General features: G+C 40.7%; 1 protein-coding gene across 3 annotated transcripts; it reads right to left on the bottom strand.

Moving 5' to 3' along the window:
* Nucleotides 1-2,652: 2,652 nt before the first annotated feature.
* LOC134663175 (protein argonaute-2) lies at nucleotides 2,653-16,855 on the bottom strand. Of its 3 annotated transcripts, none has more exons than XM_063519540.1 (15): nucleotides 16,687-16,853; nucleotides 16,189-16,526; nucleotides 15,885-16,085; nucleotides 15,321-15,564; nucleotides 14,651-14,873; nucleotides 13,671-13,916; nucleotides 12,927-13,092; nucleotides 11,043-11,164; nucleotides 9,744-9,928; nucleotides 8,650-8,816; nucleotides 6,879-7,027; nucleotides 5,155-5,332; nucleotides 4,304-4,495; nucleotides 3,293-3,481; nucleotides 2,653-2,807 (listed from the first exon to the last, which is right to left on the bottom strand). In XM_063519540.1, exons 1-15 carry the CDS (start codon nucleotides 16,703-16,705, stop codon nucleotides 2,688-2,690), a joined length of 2,739 nt encoding a protein of 912 aa, XP_063375610.1. In that variant the 5' UTR covers nucleotides 16,706-16,853; the 3' UTR covers nucleotides 2,653-2,687. The 3 variants fall into 3 exon arrangements, with proteins under 3 accessions (XP_063375610.1, XP_063375608.1, XP_063375609.1); XM_063519538.1 differs by having other exon boundaries at nucleotides 2,682-2,807; nucleotides 3,828-4,495; nucleotides 6,852-7,027; nucleotides 16,687-16,855; XM_063519539.1 differs by having other exon boundaries at nucleotides 2,682-2,807; nucleotides 3,828-4,495; nucleotides 16,687-16,855.
* Between the last annotated feature and the right edge of the window lie 57 nt (nucleotides 16,856-16,912).

The following is a 16,912-nucleotide window of genomic DNA, read 5'->3' as shown; positions in this document are numbered from 1 at the left end:
AGAGTAATTAACAATATTGCTAAATCCTAGTAAAATAAAAAGAGGGCATCTTGAGCCAGATTTAAGTAGTGATTCTATCAATGCTCGTTTGATAAAACTGGATATGTTAACTTAAAGCAATAATATTTCAATCATTGTCACAATTAAAATTAGTTCGGCCGACATTTTAAAATTAATAATCTTAATCTAATGTTTATATTAACTCGAAACTCAAAACGACGGATACAATGATTTGATAAGTTAAAACATTCTTACACTATTCCTTAAACGAGATACCCTCAGATGTTTTATTAGCGTTATTATATGATCCGTATTACAACTTTCGAAAATAGTTCATTATCTATTAAAGAATAATATTTGACAGCGATTCCGGCACGATACTAGTGAACGTCTTTTAACGCAGTTTGAAGTGCACTTACGTCTAATAATGATTATTTCCCTTGTTTAGATTCATAATTACATTTTAAATAACTTATTATAATATTTCTAATTGATGAATATTGAATCGAGAGTGCAAACACTCCTACACTAGACATTTGGCAGGCATTTAAGTAACAAGAATAGCACAGCAGCTTTCCCACGAAAAACAATAGTAAAATAAAGATAGCAACTATAGCATCCAGCGACGATAAGTGCAGGCGCGGCGCCACAATAGCCGATGCGATGGCTGAGCCCACATAATATTCCATATGTATATCTTATTGGGGAGGTTTCCGATACGACCATTGCAGGGCAATGTGAAACAGCCCCGACACTTTCGCGAATCGTCACCGATATTGCTGCAGTCACAAAACAAGCGAAGGACCTGCTTAATGTCATATTAAAATAACGCGAGATGCCATTTGCACAACATAGTTAGCTACTTATGACTAAATAAAATAGAAGGAGGCTCGCAAATAGCAGAACTTATCTCGATATAACTTTTTTGGAAATATACTTGGATACGATTTAACTTATAGTACATATTTGGACAGCACGAAACTATTGCGTGGGAGATTGAGATCGAATAATCGTAAGCCAGAGCATACTATTGATAACAGCTGCAAAAAGATGCAATCAACTTAAAAACAGGATGACAAGTATAGTAGAATTGTTAACTGCCATATTTTCCAGCAACAACTGTATTTTACTATAAGAATCATGAGAACATAGATATTATTATGACCAAAAATAAAAGGAATGGGTCTCTTTCCCATTCGATCTTACAAAAATGAGGCAGATTCGGAGGGGAGAAGGGAGAATTACTTTTAGATTAAACCGAGATTCAGATAAAATGAATTTGTGACAAATTAAAAGGAAGATCAATATCTAAATAAGGCTCATTAGTTTGTATTGTGCAGATACATATGGAACGCAAGTAGCGCGCGTAAACTTACACGACTGCCTCTGTACCCGACAATACTAATACTTATTGATTGAAAACAGTTCACACTGAACTCGACAATTGCCGTGTTAAGGATTTCACTGTTGGTTGAGCATCTAAGGTTATCTTAACGCCTTCAGATGGCCATTCATTCTGGACGCTTAGTATTAAACCACGTTACGTTACCCAAATCCACAGTGAAATTTCTAATATTGATACATAACACATTATACTATTACTATTTAAGAGTACTAATTCTATAGCTTGAAAGTGATACGACCCATTTCAAATATAAAGTTCATTGGTTACATTAAGGCTGATTAAAAATTATCTAGATACACCGTTCTTAAAGGCACACAGTAACTGCAAAGAGAAACGATTTGTGGATAAATCAATGTACAAAAAATGCTGATATGGGCTCCGGCTGCTTAGATCACGTCTCGACCAATTAACATTCTATGGCTGGTCACTATACGTGTACGGTCGACGCCTAACATTTATGTACGACTTCCACCGACCGGCTGGAGTCGGGCCGCGTCGAAGCGTATTTTCAATGTGCCTGTACATTATGTATGGCAGAAGCGATGGAATCCGACCGGAGCCGACCGCGTCCGCGAGGAACCGACCGGCAAAATAAATGTGAAATGCTCTTCGACTCCGCCCGTTCGGTGTACGACCACCTCCAGCTCGCCATTATATTAATTTATTTAAACCTAGGGTGTCTACTTCAGCGTTTACATTAAAGAGCTTATCCATGTTTTGCAACGTCATAGTTGGCTTTAACTTTGAGTGACTAATATAATAAAGAATAATGTAAAGGGGTCATTTTCTATGGAAATTCTAAGCAATGCGCCTCGTTTTCATTGCTCTTGAGTGTAGCCTCATGTCAAGTGACGCCGGTGTGTGCCTTATTAACTCCCATAAAGTATATTTCTTTCGACGTATCACGTAATCTAATTATAACTAATCGCGTCCAAATCTGCCGAAAAATATTATGGGTCATCATCTTATATTTTTGTCATTTTTCTATTCGCTGATTGGTCAGATTAAAGCAACTTAATTGAGGAGCTCGACTCGCACTTGAGCCCACAGCGGCGCACAATCATACCTTCATGCGTTCGGAACATTGCGGGCTTTGCGGGTCCGACCCGTACTTCATGTATTGTGCATAGCGTGCGCCGCAGCAGGTCCGCCTTAATGCGAGGTGAGCCTATAAATTATTCAGTAGATTTAAATGAATGTCATTAGTTTAAGTGTCGCTATAGTTCCGGGCCCACCTCACCGTAACCCCATTACGCACGCCATGGCGGGCGGCAGGGCGTGCCTAGGCGAAGTACATGACCTTCTTGGTGACGGCGTGCACGGTGATGGCGCGCGCCATGGCGCCGGGCGTGCGGTCCTCGCTGCAGGCGGACTGGTGGGAGCCTTCTCCCGAGTCGTGCTCCTGTAATAAATAAGCCAGGGTTTCAACAGAAGGCGGCGTGTGGAATTTCGGAAAGAAAATCATGTAATTAAAACATGTAAACATGTATCTTGTTGTGTATTATTAAAAATAAGTTTGCGACATACGGGCGTGTGGAAATTCAAAATCTCAATCTGACTTAACCTGTTAATAATTTGTAGGGTGTCCATAAGTATCGCCGATTTTGTGGAAACATTTGATGGTCATATCCGAAGTATCAGCTGGAAGATAAAGAAATGCGTTTCCTTTGTTTGCATGGAATTAGGGAACAAACCATTACAATTTGTGCACTGGATAAAATGTTCCTTCTATCACGGACGGCTACATCTATGTAAAATATCCGTTGGTGCTAAACGACGTCACTGGCAACGCAGCAGCATCAAAATGACATTAATGACAGGAATTTTACTAGTACGCGTACTGTCTTCAGTCAGACAGGTTAAATGTACATTATCTGGTAATGGTACCTTCTCGACCAGATGGTAGCGGGCGCGGAAGGCGACTAGATGCGCGTAGTACGCGGGCGCGGGGATGGACACGGAGCGCGTGCAGCGCACGTACGTGTGGCACAGCTGGTACGTGAGGCACTGCAGCTCGTCCGACCCGAAGTGGTTGTCGTCCCACAGCACGTGGTAGTGGGACGGTCGCGACGTGCCCTGTACAAACAAACTAAATAAATTAACATCTCATAAATGTGTGGGTTTCTACAAACCCACGAATGTCGTAGGAATTGAAAAGCAAACTCAAATTTGAAGTTCGTTTGAGCGCAAGGATGAGTGATTCCTTTCATTTCCTTCACAACCCGCAGCGTTGATTAGGTGTGGATGCTCACGTACTCGACAATCCCGTGCTCAAACCATGGCACTCTCTAGTGTTGCCGGCATTGTTTTTGTCAGTTAAGCGAATTAGCTGTTCGGTACTCTGAACGCATGTACATAAGGGCTTCAATTGTTCTTAAACAAGTTATGTTGCCCGACTTGCCCGCCCGTCCTGTGCTCGTACCTGAATGCCCTGGTGCGAGCAGAGATAGAAGTCGAACTCGGTGGGGTGCGTGATGCCGAGGTCGACGGTGGTGCCGGCGGGGATGTTGCCCGACTTGCCCGCCCGTCCTGTGCTCGTACCTGAATGCCCTGGTGCGAGCAGAGATAGAAGTCGAACTCGGTGGGGTGCGTGATGCCGAGGTCGACGGTGGTGCCGGCGGGGATGTTGCCCGACTTGCCCGCCCGTCCTGTGCTCGTACCTGAATGCCCTGGTGCGAGCAGAGATAGAAGTCGAACTCGGTGGGGTGCGTGATGCCGAGGTCGACGGTGGTGCCGGCGGGGATGTTGCCCGACTTGCCCGCCCGTCCTGTGCTCGTACCTGAATGCCCTGGTGCGAGCAGAGATAGAAGTCGAACTCGGTGGGGTGCGTGATGCCGAGGTCGACGGTGGTGCCGGCGGGGATGTTGCCCGACTTGCCCGCCCGTCCTGTGCTCGTACCTGAATGCCCTGGTGCGAGCAGAGATAGAAGTCGAACTCGGTGGGGTGCGTGATGCCGAGGTCGACGGTGGTGCCGGCGGGGATGTTGCCCGACTTGCCGGACTGCTCCTTCTTGTCGGCGCAGAACAGCCGCGTGTGATGCCGCTTCTGGACTACGATGAATGTGATGCCCGGCTTGTATTCCGCCTCCAACTGTACATAGAGAAATATTTAATGTACAGTTGCTATTAGAGAGAGGTCGATCAGTCTGAGTGGAGAAAAGCAACCAACTAGCAAATCTACTTAAAAATATTCATATTATGTTTGTGGCTTGACTCTCTCGACTCTAGACAGATACTGATTAGCTATGACGTTTTCAAAGCAGTTTTTGCAGGAGAATGTTGATTGTTGAGTGCAATCCCTATCCGATATTTCCATTTTTTCTCTTCCTTGATAGTGATATGCGCCTCCTTGCCAATAGTGGACTGTCGTTACGCATTCATTTTTAAATTGATTGGGGCGCCTCTTATTTTGCACCAAATTTCATTAACTCTTATAATTACATATTAAAAAGAAGTGGGCCCAATAAGTTGCCCTGCGGAACCCCAAAATGCACTGGTAGAGTCATTTACGTCCAGTTCAACGTTTATCAAAAGTTTTAGGATTTTTAAGATGGCTTCTGAACCAGCTCATTATAATTTCTTTCACACTCCCTGTCGGCTTTCAAGTTTGTTTAATAATATCCTGAACTCAACTGTATCAAACGCTTTGGCTAGATCCAGCCACTGTAATATAAATTTTTAACTAATCGTAGAAAATGATCAACTCCTGCACCAGGCTGCTCCAACAGTCTGTGGAGCTACAACACCCACCTTAATGCACGCCTCGCGCACAGCCGTCAGCTCGTGCTGCAGCACGTGTATGAACTGCCCCTCGGAGATGCCGTCGCGGTACATGATGATGCGGTGCGGCTTGAACCCGCCTGTGCTCTTGTAGAACATTATCAACAGCTCCTGCACCATGCTGCTCATCTCGTGAACAATCTCTTGTCTGCAATTTGACCTTGACATGCATAAGTCATACACGGGAGGAGTATTACAACAGCTGATGGCAAGCGAATTTGAATATGATAAGTAATGATATATATGTATTGATGATAAATACTGATGAATGGTAATAATACCGATTTGGTCGCGAATTTTTAATGCCAATCACTTTCTATCATTCGAATTTTCGGTCGTAATATAAAGTCGATTCTTTCTGTTCTTATTAGGTACTTAAATCATTTTCTTGAGATAAATATTTATTTTACTCATTTGAATACCCCTGGCAAGTAATTGCAATATATTCGCGGTTTTTTTAGTTTAATGAAGAAGTACCCGTTTAAGCGGGTACTGATTAATCATTTTTAAAGTTAGAAAAATGGTGTAGCGTCAAAGGCACCAGTTGTTTTTACTTTGTTTATAAGATGCTCAATGGCCTCAAACCAAGCATGCTGGTGCGAAATAAGTTTTATAGCCCCACTACTGGATAAAGTTGCTATTTCACCTGTCTAATTTCTTGGTCTAATATGCATTGCGTCTCACTCTCTCACTAAGCAAAATGTGAGACGCAAATACACATTGGACAGGTGGAATACCACCCTAAGAAAGCTGTTTACCATATATATTTTTTATTTTGTTACTGTTGCTATGGTATTTTTGAGGTCAATGAGGAGCATAATTTTGTCCATACAAGAAAAAATTGTAATCTTGAGATAATTCTCTATATAGCAGTAATTAAAATAGCATGCATTTTTCTGATAGTATAAGTACTTAAATTCTGTATCATGGTACAAAAATAAAATTACCAAAAAATTTACTATAGTTCGTTTTTTTAGCATTAGAAAAATAAACAATCTTGACGTGTCTTTTTATTGAAAAAAACTTTTGAAAAATAAGTCACGGCAAATATGTAACAATTATGAATCATATACGATTGTTTTACATTCTTTTGCTATCATAAGTAATAGTTCCTGATTTCTAAAAGCGTTTTTCATTTAAAAGACACGTCAAGATCGCTTATCATCTTTCTAATGTTAAAATGCAAACTATAATCTAAGAAAGAAAGGACTTCGTGTTCCGCTTAGACCAGATTAAGCGAGGCGAATTTAAAAACCAATGAAACTACAATCGTAATAAAATTTAAAAAAAAGCCACAAGCGTCCCGCTCATCGGTATCGTGTGAAATATGGGTCTCTATTGTTTCCCAAATAGTTTTGAGCCATAATGTATTGTTTGCCCGAATTTTCGTTATTCATAATTCATTTGGTTCAGAAACGCGTCACTTTTCAGGATTGCCATAAAACAAACCTATCTATAGGATAACCTAACAAAAATCCTGAAATGTTAACGGTTTCAGTTTTATGACTAACGATAATATGACAAACAATACATTATGACTTAAAACTTTATGGGAAACAACGGGACCCCGTGAAATATACATAATAGTCCATCAAAAGCCATAAGCGAAAAAACCCGGGCTTGGCGGGTTAACGCGTTAGCCGGCCAGGCCCGGGGTTTAAGCTTACGATTCCCGATCTTCGTAATTGAATGACCTGTGTTGCTGCACGCGCACCGTTGCGGCGTACCGCGAGGGGTGCGCGTCCATGCTGCCCACCACCGCCGCAATGGACGGCTTCTTGTTGTCGCCCGCCGGCGGGTGCGTCACGTCCACGCCCAGGAAGATCACCGGCTCGTTAAACACCTGCACAGTGCACAAGCATACCTCAAGTTACCTAGTCTATATGTCGCAGTCGGACTGTGTAATCCGCCGTATTACATTACGGCTAGCCGTTTTACAAAACAGGGGCGTTTTGAAATGCGGCGGTTCGACGATTAGCCGGATTGAATGCGGCTGAATGAAAATCCGCCGGAATGTATTCGGCGCCATACGTTCTTCAAGACGGCTAGCCGTAATGTAATACAGCGAGTCATTAGCCGCCGCTTTGACAGTTTTTAGTTCCCATTTTTAACACTCATGGCGCTGCCTGACATAACAACAACAAACTATGAAAAACGCTGGGATGTCCATCAAATCTGGAGTTCGTCGGACTGTTTCTTTTCAAAAAACATTTCCTTCGCAACTTAACTAGACGTTGCCCTTCGGGCATCTGAAGCTACCTAACGAACCTAACCTACCTAGCTATTGATTTAGTGAGACGTCCGTGAAAACATTACACTTTGGGGAAAAAAGCGTAGGTAGGTAAATAGGTTAGGTTCGTTAGGTAGCTTCAGATGCCCGAAGGGCAAACCGCCCAGAAATAGGAGCCCCGCTTGCGGGGCTTCGTCTATTTAAGTTGTGAAGGAAATGTTTTGGAAAAGAAACACATGTAGTGCGGTGGGACCATGGTAAAAATAAATTAAATTGCAAACATTGTCAAACTCCGGTTACGTAGGCGACCGAAACAATGGTCACTCTACAATCTAAATAGTAGATACGATGCGGCTAAACGTAGGCCGCCTTATTGAAGAACGTATCGCAATGACAATCCGGCTAATCGTCGAACCGCCGCATTTCAAAACGCCCCTGTTTTGTAAAACGGCTAGCCGTAATGTAAGACTGCGGATTATACATTCTGACTACGATATATATACCACAAGGGTCTAACACATTTTACAATAAAGTTACTTCTGTGGACAAGACAATCAAAGTTGACAACTCTGCTGATAGTTTCTCTTATTCGAGTTTTTGAAAAAATGTATCCCGCCAGTATGGGCCTAGCCAGTGGCGGATTTGCCCTAAGGCCCAGAGGCTATATTTATTACGAAAGTGAGGTTCTAGTTCGTGTATAAAAATCAATTGACTTTCCTATTACAAAAAGTCCATAATATTCTTTTGTACTGTAAGTACGAGGGGTATGTAAATGAAGCGTGATCATAATATATTACATCGCAACTGGTTGCGAAATATAATTGCGATGGCCCTGTCTAGAAAACTAGCCATGTGTTGAAGGTAAACTGAAAAAGAAGAGCCCTTTGATCGCCAAAGAATTCAACCGACGCTCGCAGCTAAAGTGTCATTCAATAGAACTTGCTAACTTTGTAAACAAACCGCCATACTAAAATTGACACCGAATGTCAAATTACTAGTAACTTTTGTTTACATAGTTATTGCTAACTAAAGTCTATTTTTTTATTCGGTAGACTGAAATGACAGTTAATAGTATGAAATGACATTTCAGTCTACGGAATTAAAAAATAGACTTTATGTAAGCAGTTCTATTGAATGACACTTTATAGCCCAATATCAACCTTCAACAAGGTTCACGAAAACGCGCCGCGCACGTCAGATGTGGCGTTCAAAGGGTTAACTAGGAGTCCTCTCACCTTAGGGCGCAGCGACGGCACCAGGATGGAGTTGATGCCGCCCAGCTTGACGTTGATCTTGAGGCACAGGTTGCTGAGGGTCTGCGGCGAGGTCTTGTTCACGTTCTTGGCCTGCACGCACTGCGTCGCCATGCCGAGCACCGTGTCGCCGACACGCTTTACTTCCGCTATGGACATGTATTTGTTGATTAGTAAACAAATATTTCTTATCTATGAATGTCATCACTACATAGTATAAAACAAAGTCGCTTCCCGCTGTCACAGAATAAGTAATAGTATTATCATACAGAACGGACACGCACCGCCCCGCCCCGACTGGGATTACCTCGCCCGCGACTGGCCGCGACATGAATGTGTGCGTAAGTCGCTCTACTGAGATTCCGTCAGGATTCCGTCAGAAACTCAATGACGCGTGTACAGACGTGCCGCGCACACATATAAACGCAAATCATTTTTGATGTATGGCGTGTCCGCCCTGTGCCGCTGTTCTGTCCCTATGTATGCTTAGATCTTTAAAAAAAATTGATGCAACGGATTTTGATGCGGTTTAATAGATAAAGTGATTCAAGAGGAAGGTTTATATATAATTTGTTAACCCGTGCGAAGCCGGGCGGGTCGCTAGTTATTATATAAAGTAGAGAAAGCCATCAGCAAATACAAAATTCCGTTATGTAATTTATTTAGCCTGTTCAACTGCTTACAGTAAAATGTCACTAAAAATGTTGATTGTGGTTCTCAATGCTTTTCAGCTTATTTTGTTGAGAATAAAATTCCAAAAAGACGTGTAGTCACACACACACTACACTACACACACACACTACACTACACACACACTACACTAGCATGTGACGTCACGATCAAACTACCTACTCTTTATATCTTTATACGGGTTTTAAAATAGAAATTGTGTCTAAAGATTACCGCTGTCTACATTTCTCTATTAATCTTCTGGTGCTTTATTTCTTGCATGATGTAAAATATTTTTTTTAATACAGTTATGGGGAGGCCTTTGCCCAGCAGTGATACACTAAACCAGGCTAAAAAAAAACGTCAAATACCCTATTGTGAACGGTTCATGTAAGAATGTGTTGTACCGTAAACGGGCGTCTTCCCAGGCAGCACGACCACAACCAGCTGCAGCTGCACGAAGGTGGACTTGAGGTACTTGAACATCGGCTCCACCTGGTCCGGCCCCGTCGCGTACTTGCAGAAGCACGGCTGCCCGATGATCGGCATGCCCGCGTCGTTCGAGATCTTTTGCAGTTGCTGGGTGAAGTTTCTGAACGGATAACTTGTGAATTAGATCACGGCGTTGAATAGGAGAGTGGTCGGAATCGGGTGAGGCTTTATAAAGTTCGATTTGACTTTAGAGATCGATTTTTAAATGCTCAGTAGTCAGCAGCAATAGTTGCTAATCGGGGGGGTTCAAAATGATCTTGACGCGACTTTATTGTTAAGAGAATAAGAGCGCGTCAAGGTAATTTTGAACACCTCCCCTTAGCAACTATTGCTGCTGACTGTACATACATACCACGATACTAATACTAAAACTAATGAGTTCTGCGATCACAAAGTGCGGTCCATAAGCGAGTATCAAAGCCAAGAACTGTGTCTCACTTCAAATAAGTTAGCATGTTGACCTATTGCTTTTTGTCATGTCGAAATAACTGTCAAATGGCTCCAAACTCGCGTAATCAAAACGAGATGCAATTCTGTAGTTTGACTTCTAATTCGGTTATACTTTTAGGTCGTAAAGCTAACTCCGTTTTTCTAAAATTTTCATGTTAAATAGGTTAGGTTAGCACATATCGATCACATCGACATACACATCGATAGGCCACATTTAGCCCGGCCCGATCAATGTGAATCGTACATAACATTTAGGATCGGTTGCACCAAACTGTTCGTAACGTTAAAGAGCTCGCTAAATTTGTATGTATGGAAAGTTTCATAGTAAAGCGCCGGGGCGCGCCGGCTGACGTTGATCAGTGTGTCAATGTGGTTGGTGCAACTGGCCCTTAGTTATTTAAAGTATAGTTTGTAGCTTTCTAATAGACCCCGAAGGCTAATCCTATTGTCTATTGTTCAGTAAAACCGCACGTGCTACTTACCTGCAAAAAAGGGTCCTAATTATTCTATTTGGCACCTGAGCGCGGGCTAGTCCAACGCTCAAAAAACCAGTTTAGCTGCGCTCTCCGATAACGCGCCTTTGTTACGCATCTCGATGACACATTTTAGACTGGTTCTTTAGCGTTCTACTCGCCGGCACTCAGTAACCGAAGTCCCGATTTTTTATGCAGGTGGTTGTGGCACGTGGCACGAGCGGTTTTTCTTAACAATAGACAATAGGATTAGCCTTCGGGGTCTATTGGAAAGCTACAAACTATACGTACTTGAGTGCGTCCTCGCGCACGGTCCGCTGCGGCGCGAAGCAGGCGATGGCCCACACGCGGATCTCCACGCCCATGAAGAACTGCTTGCCGCGCATGTCCCACACGCCCTGGTTGGGTAGCGCCTGCTGAGCGGGAACGAACGCGCACCAGTTAGCCAACATGTTCATTTAAATTAAATAAAAAGGAAACCCTCGAAAAACCTTTGTAGAAATTCTATTGATTCTTCCTTTGTCCTACAACTAAAATCTGTTCACTAAATTAATGCTGATAATATTAGGTTAGGTTAGGCATAGATTAGGTTTGGTTAACTTTAGGCAATAGTTTGTGTACCTACCTATACTGTACAGTTGTCTATACGACATTATTGAGAACTTATGTTACTGTGTCAAGTGCATCGATATATATTCCCTACATAATTTTTAGGGTTCCGTAGCCAAATGGCAAAAAACGGAACCCTTATAGATTCGTCATGTCTGTCTGTCTGTCTGTCCGTCTGTCCGTCTATCCGTCTGTCTGTACGTCCGTATGTCACAGCCACTTTTCTCCGAAACTATAAGAACTATACTGTTGAAACTTGGTAAGTAAATGTATTCTGTACACCGCATTAAGATTTTCACACAAAAATAGAAAAAAAACAATAAATTTTTGGGGTTCCCCATACTTTGAACTGAAACTCAAATTTTTTTTTTCATCAAACCCATACGTGTGGGGTATCTATGGATAGGTCTTCAAAAATGATATTGAGGTTTCTAATATCATTTTTTTCTAAATTGAATAGTTTGCGCGAGAGACACTTCCAAAGTGGTAAAATGTGTGTCCCCCCCCCCTGTAACTTCTAAAATAAGAGAATGATAAAACTAAAAAAAATATATGATGTACATTACCATGTAAACTTCCACCGAAAATTGGTTTGAACGAGATCTAGTAAGTAGTTTTTAGGGTTCCGTAGCCAAATGGCAAAAAACGGAACCCTTATAGATTCGTCATGTCTGTCTGTCTGTCTGTCTGTCTGTCTGTCTGTCCGTCTGTCTGTCCGTCCATATGTCACAGCCACTTTTCTCCGAAACTATAAGAACTATACTGTTGAAACTTGGTAAGTAGATGTATTCTGTGAACCGCATTAAGATTTTCACACAAAAATAGAAAAAAAAAATACATTTTTGGGGTTCCCCATACTTCGAACTGAAACTCAAAATTTTTTTTTTCATCAAACCCATATGTGTGGGGTATCTATGGATAGGTCTTCAAAAATGATATTGAGGTTCCTAATATCATTTTTTTCTAAACTGAATAGTTTGCGCGAGAGACACTTCCAAAGTGGTAAAATGTGTGTCCCCCCCCCCTAACTTCTAAAATAAGATAATGATAAAACTAAAAAAAATATATGATGTACATTACCATGTAAACTTCCACCGAAAATTGGTTTGAACGAGATCTAGCAAGTAGTTTTTTTTTAATACGTCATAAATCGCCTAAATACGGAACCCTTCATGGGCGAGTCCGACTCGCACTTGGCCGCTTTTTTTTTATACGTCATAAATCGCCTAAATACGGAACCCTTCATGGGCGAGTCCGACTCGCACTTGGCCGCTTTTTATCTTTGTTTCAAAGAGATAGGATTAAATTTTGCATAATAAGGACATTTATTTGTGTGACGAGCACAGATATTTGTTCCAGAGTTATGGTTGTTTTCTATGTATTTAAGTATTTGTATATTATATATATCATTGTCTGAGTACCCACAACGGCCACAACACAAGCTTTCTTGAGCTGTGGGTACCCGTCAACCGTGGGGCTTAGGCAATTTATGTAAAAATGTCCTATAATATTTATAGAGGTCAGAGGGTTAACCAATACAGTAAAACGGTAGAGTGTCGCACGCACCTGTCCGCCGAGCGAGGAGACGCGGCCGCCGTACTGCAGCTTGGGCGGCGGCAGCACGCGCCCGCGCACCTCCATCATGTTGTTGGAGATGGTCAGCCCGAACTCCTTCACGTACAGGTCCGTGTTAAAGTTCGCGCGGCGCACTAGGTTGTTGATTTCACGCTCCCTGTATAGGTTTGTAGGGTTCCATTTAGTTTGAGCAACTATCGAATCGACTAACCTCTGACGTAAAGACAACGCGTGATCCCCGCACATAGTCGGTTTCTAAGTTGTCTTTCATGATGCGATGTCTTTGTAATACGAGTAAGTATATCAAAAGAACCTTTTATTATATAACGTTACTTTTCAAGTTATATTATGTGGAAGAGTGGTGTTCTCTTAACACAAGTATTTATAATACTCAGTACGAAATTAATAGAGCGCTTTTTAAAATATGTATTTTGTCGCACTCAGTGTAAAAATGTTTGCGACTTTAAGTATCATTTTAGGCAAATATGTTGTAATCAAATTCTTATTTTTGGTATTTATGATCATACTTAATATTGACCTAACTATTCCTGAAATCACTAGGTTTCAAACTTAACAAGTATATTCATCAATTTAAATAAAAACATAATTGTAAAAGTGTTTGTAAATTTCCGCAACAGTTTTATTTCCTGCTAACGTTATCAATAGTAGTAATGTTAATTTAATTTCCCTTTAATCTTTTCCTTAAAAATGGCCAAAAATGTCCTCAAAACATACCTATCGGGCGCCGAGCGGGCCGTGGCTTTGATCATGGTAGACGTTTGCATGTCCGTCAGTTTCTTGATACATCTCTGTCCTGGGACAATGTTGCACACTTCCAGGGGCAAGTATGTGTGCTTGTGTTCCTGTCCGACTTGCAGACACGGTAAATGTGGATATCTTAACTTCATTTTGTATTTGTCTAGGAAATATTTCGCGACTGTACATTCAACAGTTTGTCCATTCTCTAGTTGCAACGGGAATCTGTGGAAAAGAGGGATTTTATTATTTATTTCAATCTAGATTAACGACAAGTAAATAAACACCAAAAAAAATTGTGAATAGATAGATACAATCTGCAAACCACAACAACCATTGCTAAAAAAAATTAAGTTAAAATATAAATAATAATATACTGATTATAACTTCGTCTTAAAGGAAATAAGGTTTTTGTAACTAAAAATGTAAACTTTTTTCACTAAATGTACCATATTTACTTAGGTTGCATTATTTTATCACAGGGCTTGGTCGTAAGTCACTGGTATTTCACAAGTATGCCAAAATTCAGCTTAATTAGATACCAACAAGTTAATGTGATTTAAATTTCTAAATAAATAAAATTAAAAATTATACCGGTGACATTTATAACTTATTATTATCATATGACATTGTCATCATTTAATTTAAAATAATTATATTTCAAATAGATGTATACTTATTACAAATTTCTATGTCATTACTATAAAACATACAATAAATAATTTATAAATGGATATCATATCATATGCCTATTTTACTAAACTAACTACTCATAACTAGAGTAATTAACTAATAGTCATGGAACTCAAGGATAACAGCTGCAACTATTATTGCTACCGATGGTACAGATTCTTATCAGGGACACATAAACATGATCAATATATTTCGTTATCTATAGGACCGTAAAACACCACATTTTTTGTAATAAAACTATGAGGAAAAGCTTGATATATACTTACGATTGCATTTGTGCGGGCCGCCGCGTGACGTTGCATACGCGGTACTTCCTCTTCATGGTGCCACAGTGAGTGATCTCGATTTTCAAACCCTTTATTTCTTTCGTGAATTTCACTCTTTGTGAATCAGTCAATGGTTTTCTTTGGTCATTAATATCCCGAATGTCTAATACTTCACACATAAACTCTATGACAGGTTGGGCCTTGTAAAATGCAGTGGCAGATACTGAAAACAAATGTTCATATATACTAACTTTATAACTTTAGTTAAACTAAACTTAAAATTTAAACTAATCTAACTAAACTTTCATGGCTCAACATTTTTTTTTCTGATGTTTGTTTATACTTGGTCAAGCAGATCTTGTCAGTAGAAAAATGTAGGCGCGAAGGGACATCGTCTCATAGAAAGTTTGAATTTCGCGCCTTTTTTTACTGACAATATTTGCTTGACCAGCTATAGTAAGGATAGTGGTGTAACATTGCCTTATTGGGCTTATTTAGCTAAAATTTGTATTTGTAGATTAAATCAGAATCATGAATTAAAATATTATTATTTGAATAACCTATTACTATTAGTAAAGTTCTAGGATGACAAGTATTACAAAATATTAGTTCTTAAACAAAAGTAAGTAAATATGTAGTTTATAAACAAAATATTAGCTGAGTATCTCACCATCAATATTAAGCATCATTTTCCATTGGCTTGGTCTCACTGACTGATGGAAACCAAACCAGACTTCTCGGCCGCCACCCAGAGGATGATAATAGCCTTCCGGAGATGAGAAGAATGATCGCCCCACCGGGGTGTACATCATGGATGGCAGATGCCTCATTACTACATCCAATGCTAAAATGGCATCATATGGTATCTGTCTTGTTCGACCTTCTAAAGCCTCTTCTAATGCAAATAATGAAACCTGAAATAAATAAATAAATAATAGTGACATTATCAATTTCCAAAATCAGACTAGTCTCATGTCAGCTGTGTGTCAGCTCACATCATTCAAACAAGGAACAAGAGTTTAGCAACTTGGTTAACATCTTAGCATACATCAGTGTGGCGGCTTTCCTTTTCAAATAAAAGTTAATAAATCAATTTAGTATGTTTAAGATAAGATTAAATTATGAAAAAATAATATCAATATTTGCAATTCTAATCAGAAATTCATTGGAAGATTAACAATCATGAATAAATATACCAATCAGAAATGAAATGAATCTATGAAATGACAATTACCTGAGCTACCCATTTAATTGTAACACGAAAAACTCTGTCCTTGCCTTCTCCAGGCAATATGACTTCCAGTTCTACTCGGTCATTGCCAATCGGCAGAGGATCTCTTGTGTAAAGGTTATTCCTACCATCAAACACTGGCTTGAGGGCACCAAATATCTTATTATAACAATGAACCATAGTCTCTACAATTTCTCTATTCACCTAAAAGAAATACATAATATTTTGTTTTGGTTACAACATTGTTTACATAATATTTCAATTAATCTCAAGATATCAGAAATCATTAAATGGGCTGATTTATTACCTTTCGTGGACACTTATCTGGTTGTATATTAACATCATAGTGATGGACATATCCTCTCGGCATGGATATTTGAAAGTGATTTGCTCTAAGCATGATGGGCCTCCCCTCGTGGCCGAGATTGGGTCGCCGCGGGCATGTGAGCACGGGCAGGTCGGGCGGCGGCGCGGCGACGGGCGACACTAGCGCCATGGTGCCCGTGCCCGGCGCCACGGCGGCGCCCGGCGTGCCCGTGGTGGCCGCCGTGCTGACGGCCCCGGGCGCCGTGCCCGTCGTCCCTGCCGTCGTGCTAACCCCTCCCGACACACCCACTGCACCACCACTCGTTTCCCCCGCTGGAGCTACACCAAATAATTCAAATTTGAACACCGTACACCAAAGATACACAGTTAAAATATGTAAAGGTTTATGCTACATAATGGTAATATTTAGGGCAATCAAACAAAGGACGTGCTTCTCTACTAGCTCAAGAAGCGATCACTTAAAGATGTGTATACTAACGTTGGCCAACGGGGTACATTTTGTTTACTGATTAAATTAACGTAAAGTGTAAAATTAACAAATGTACAAGCTCCTCGTGCTGAATTTGCTATAATGTGATCAATTAACGATGTGGATAATGTCTGCTACAAATTGACGTCTCTCTGCGTTGATTTGACAATTACGTGACCATAGAGCAAATTCAGCAAATGTCTTTGATGCTCGATGCTATGTTATGGCTCCTCTA

Source organism: Cydia amplana, chromosome 4 (genome assembly GCF_948474715.1).
Source record: "Cydia amplana chromosome 4, ilCydAmpl1.1, whole genome shotgun sequence".
Lineage (NCBI taxonomy): Eukaryota > Metazoa > Arthropoda > Insecta > Lepidoptera > Tortricidae > Cydia > Cydia amplana.
The sequence above is the reverse complement of the archived record's forward strand: the minus strand, read 5'-3'. Positions and strand labels throughout refer to the sequence as shown.

Coding starts and splice junctions, on each gene's coding strand:
- LOC134663175 (XM_063519538.1), bottom strand. Junction 13,917..14,650: donor CGGCCCGCACAAATGCAATC/GTAAGTATATAT, acceptor TCTTTTCCACAG/ATTCCCGTTGCAACTAGAGA. Junction 11,165..12,926: donor TCTCCTCGCTCGGCGGACAG/GTGCGTGCGACA, acceptor CCCGCTCAGCAG/GCGCTACCCAACCAGGGCGT.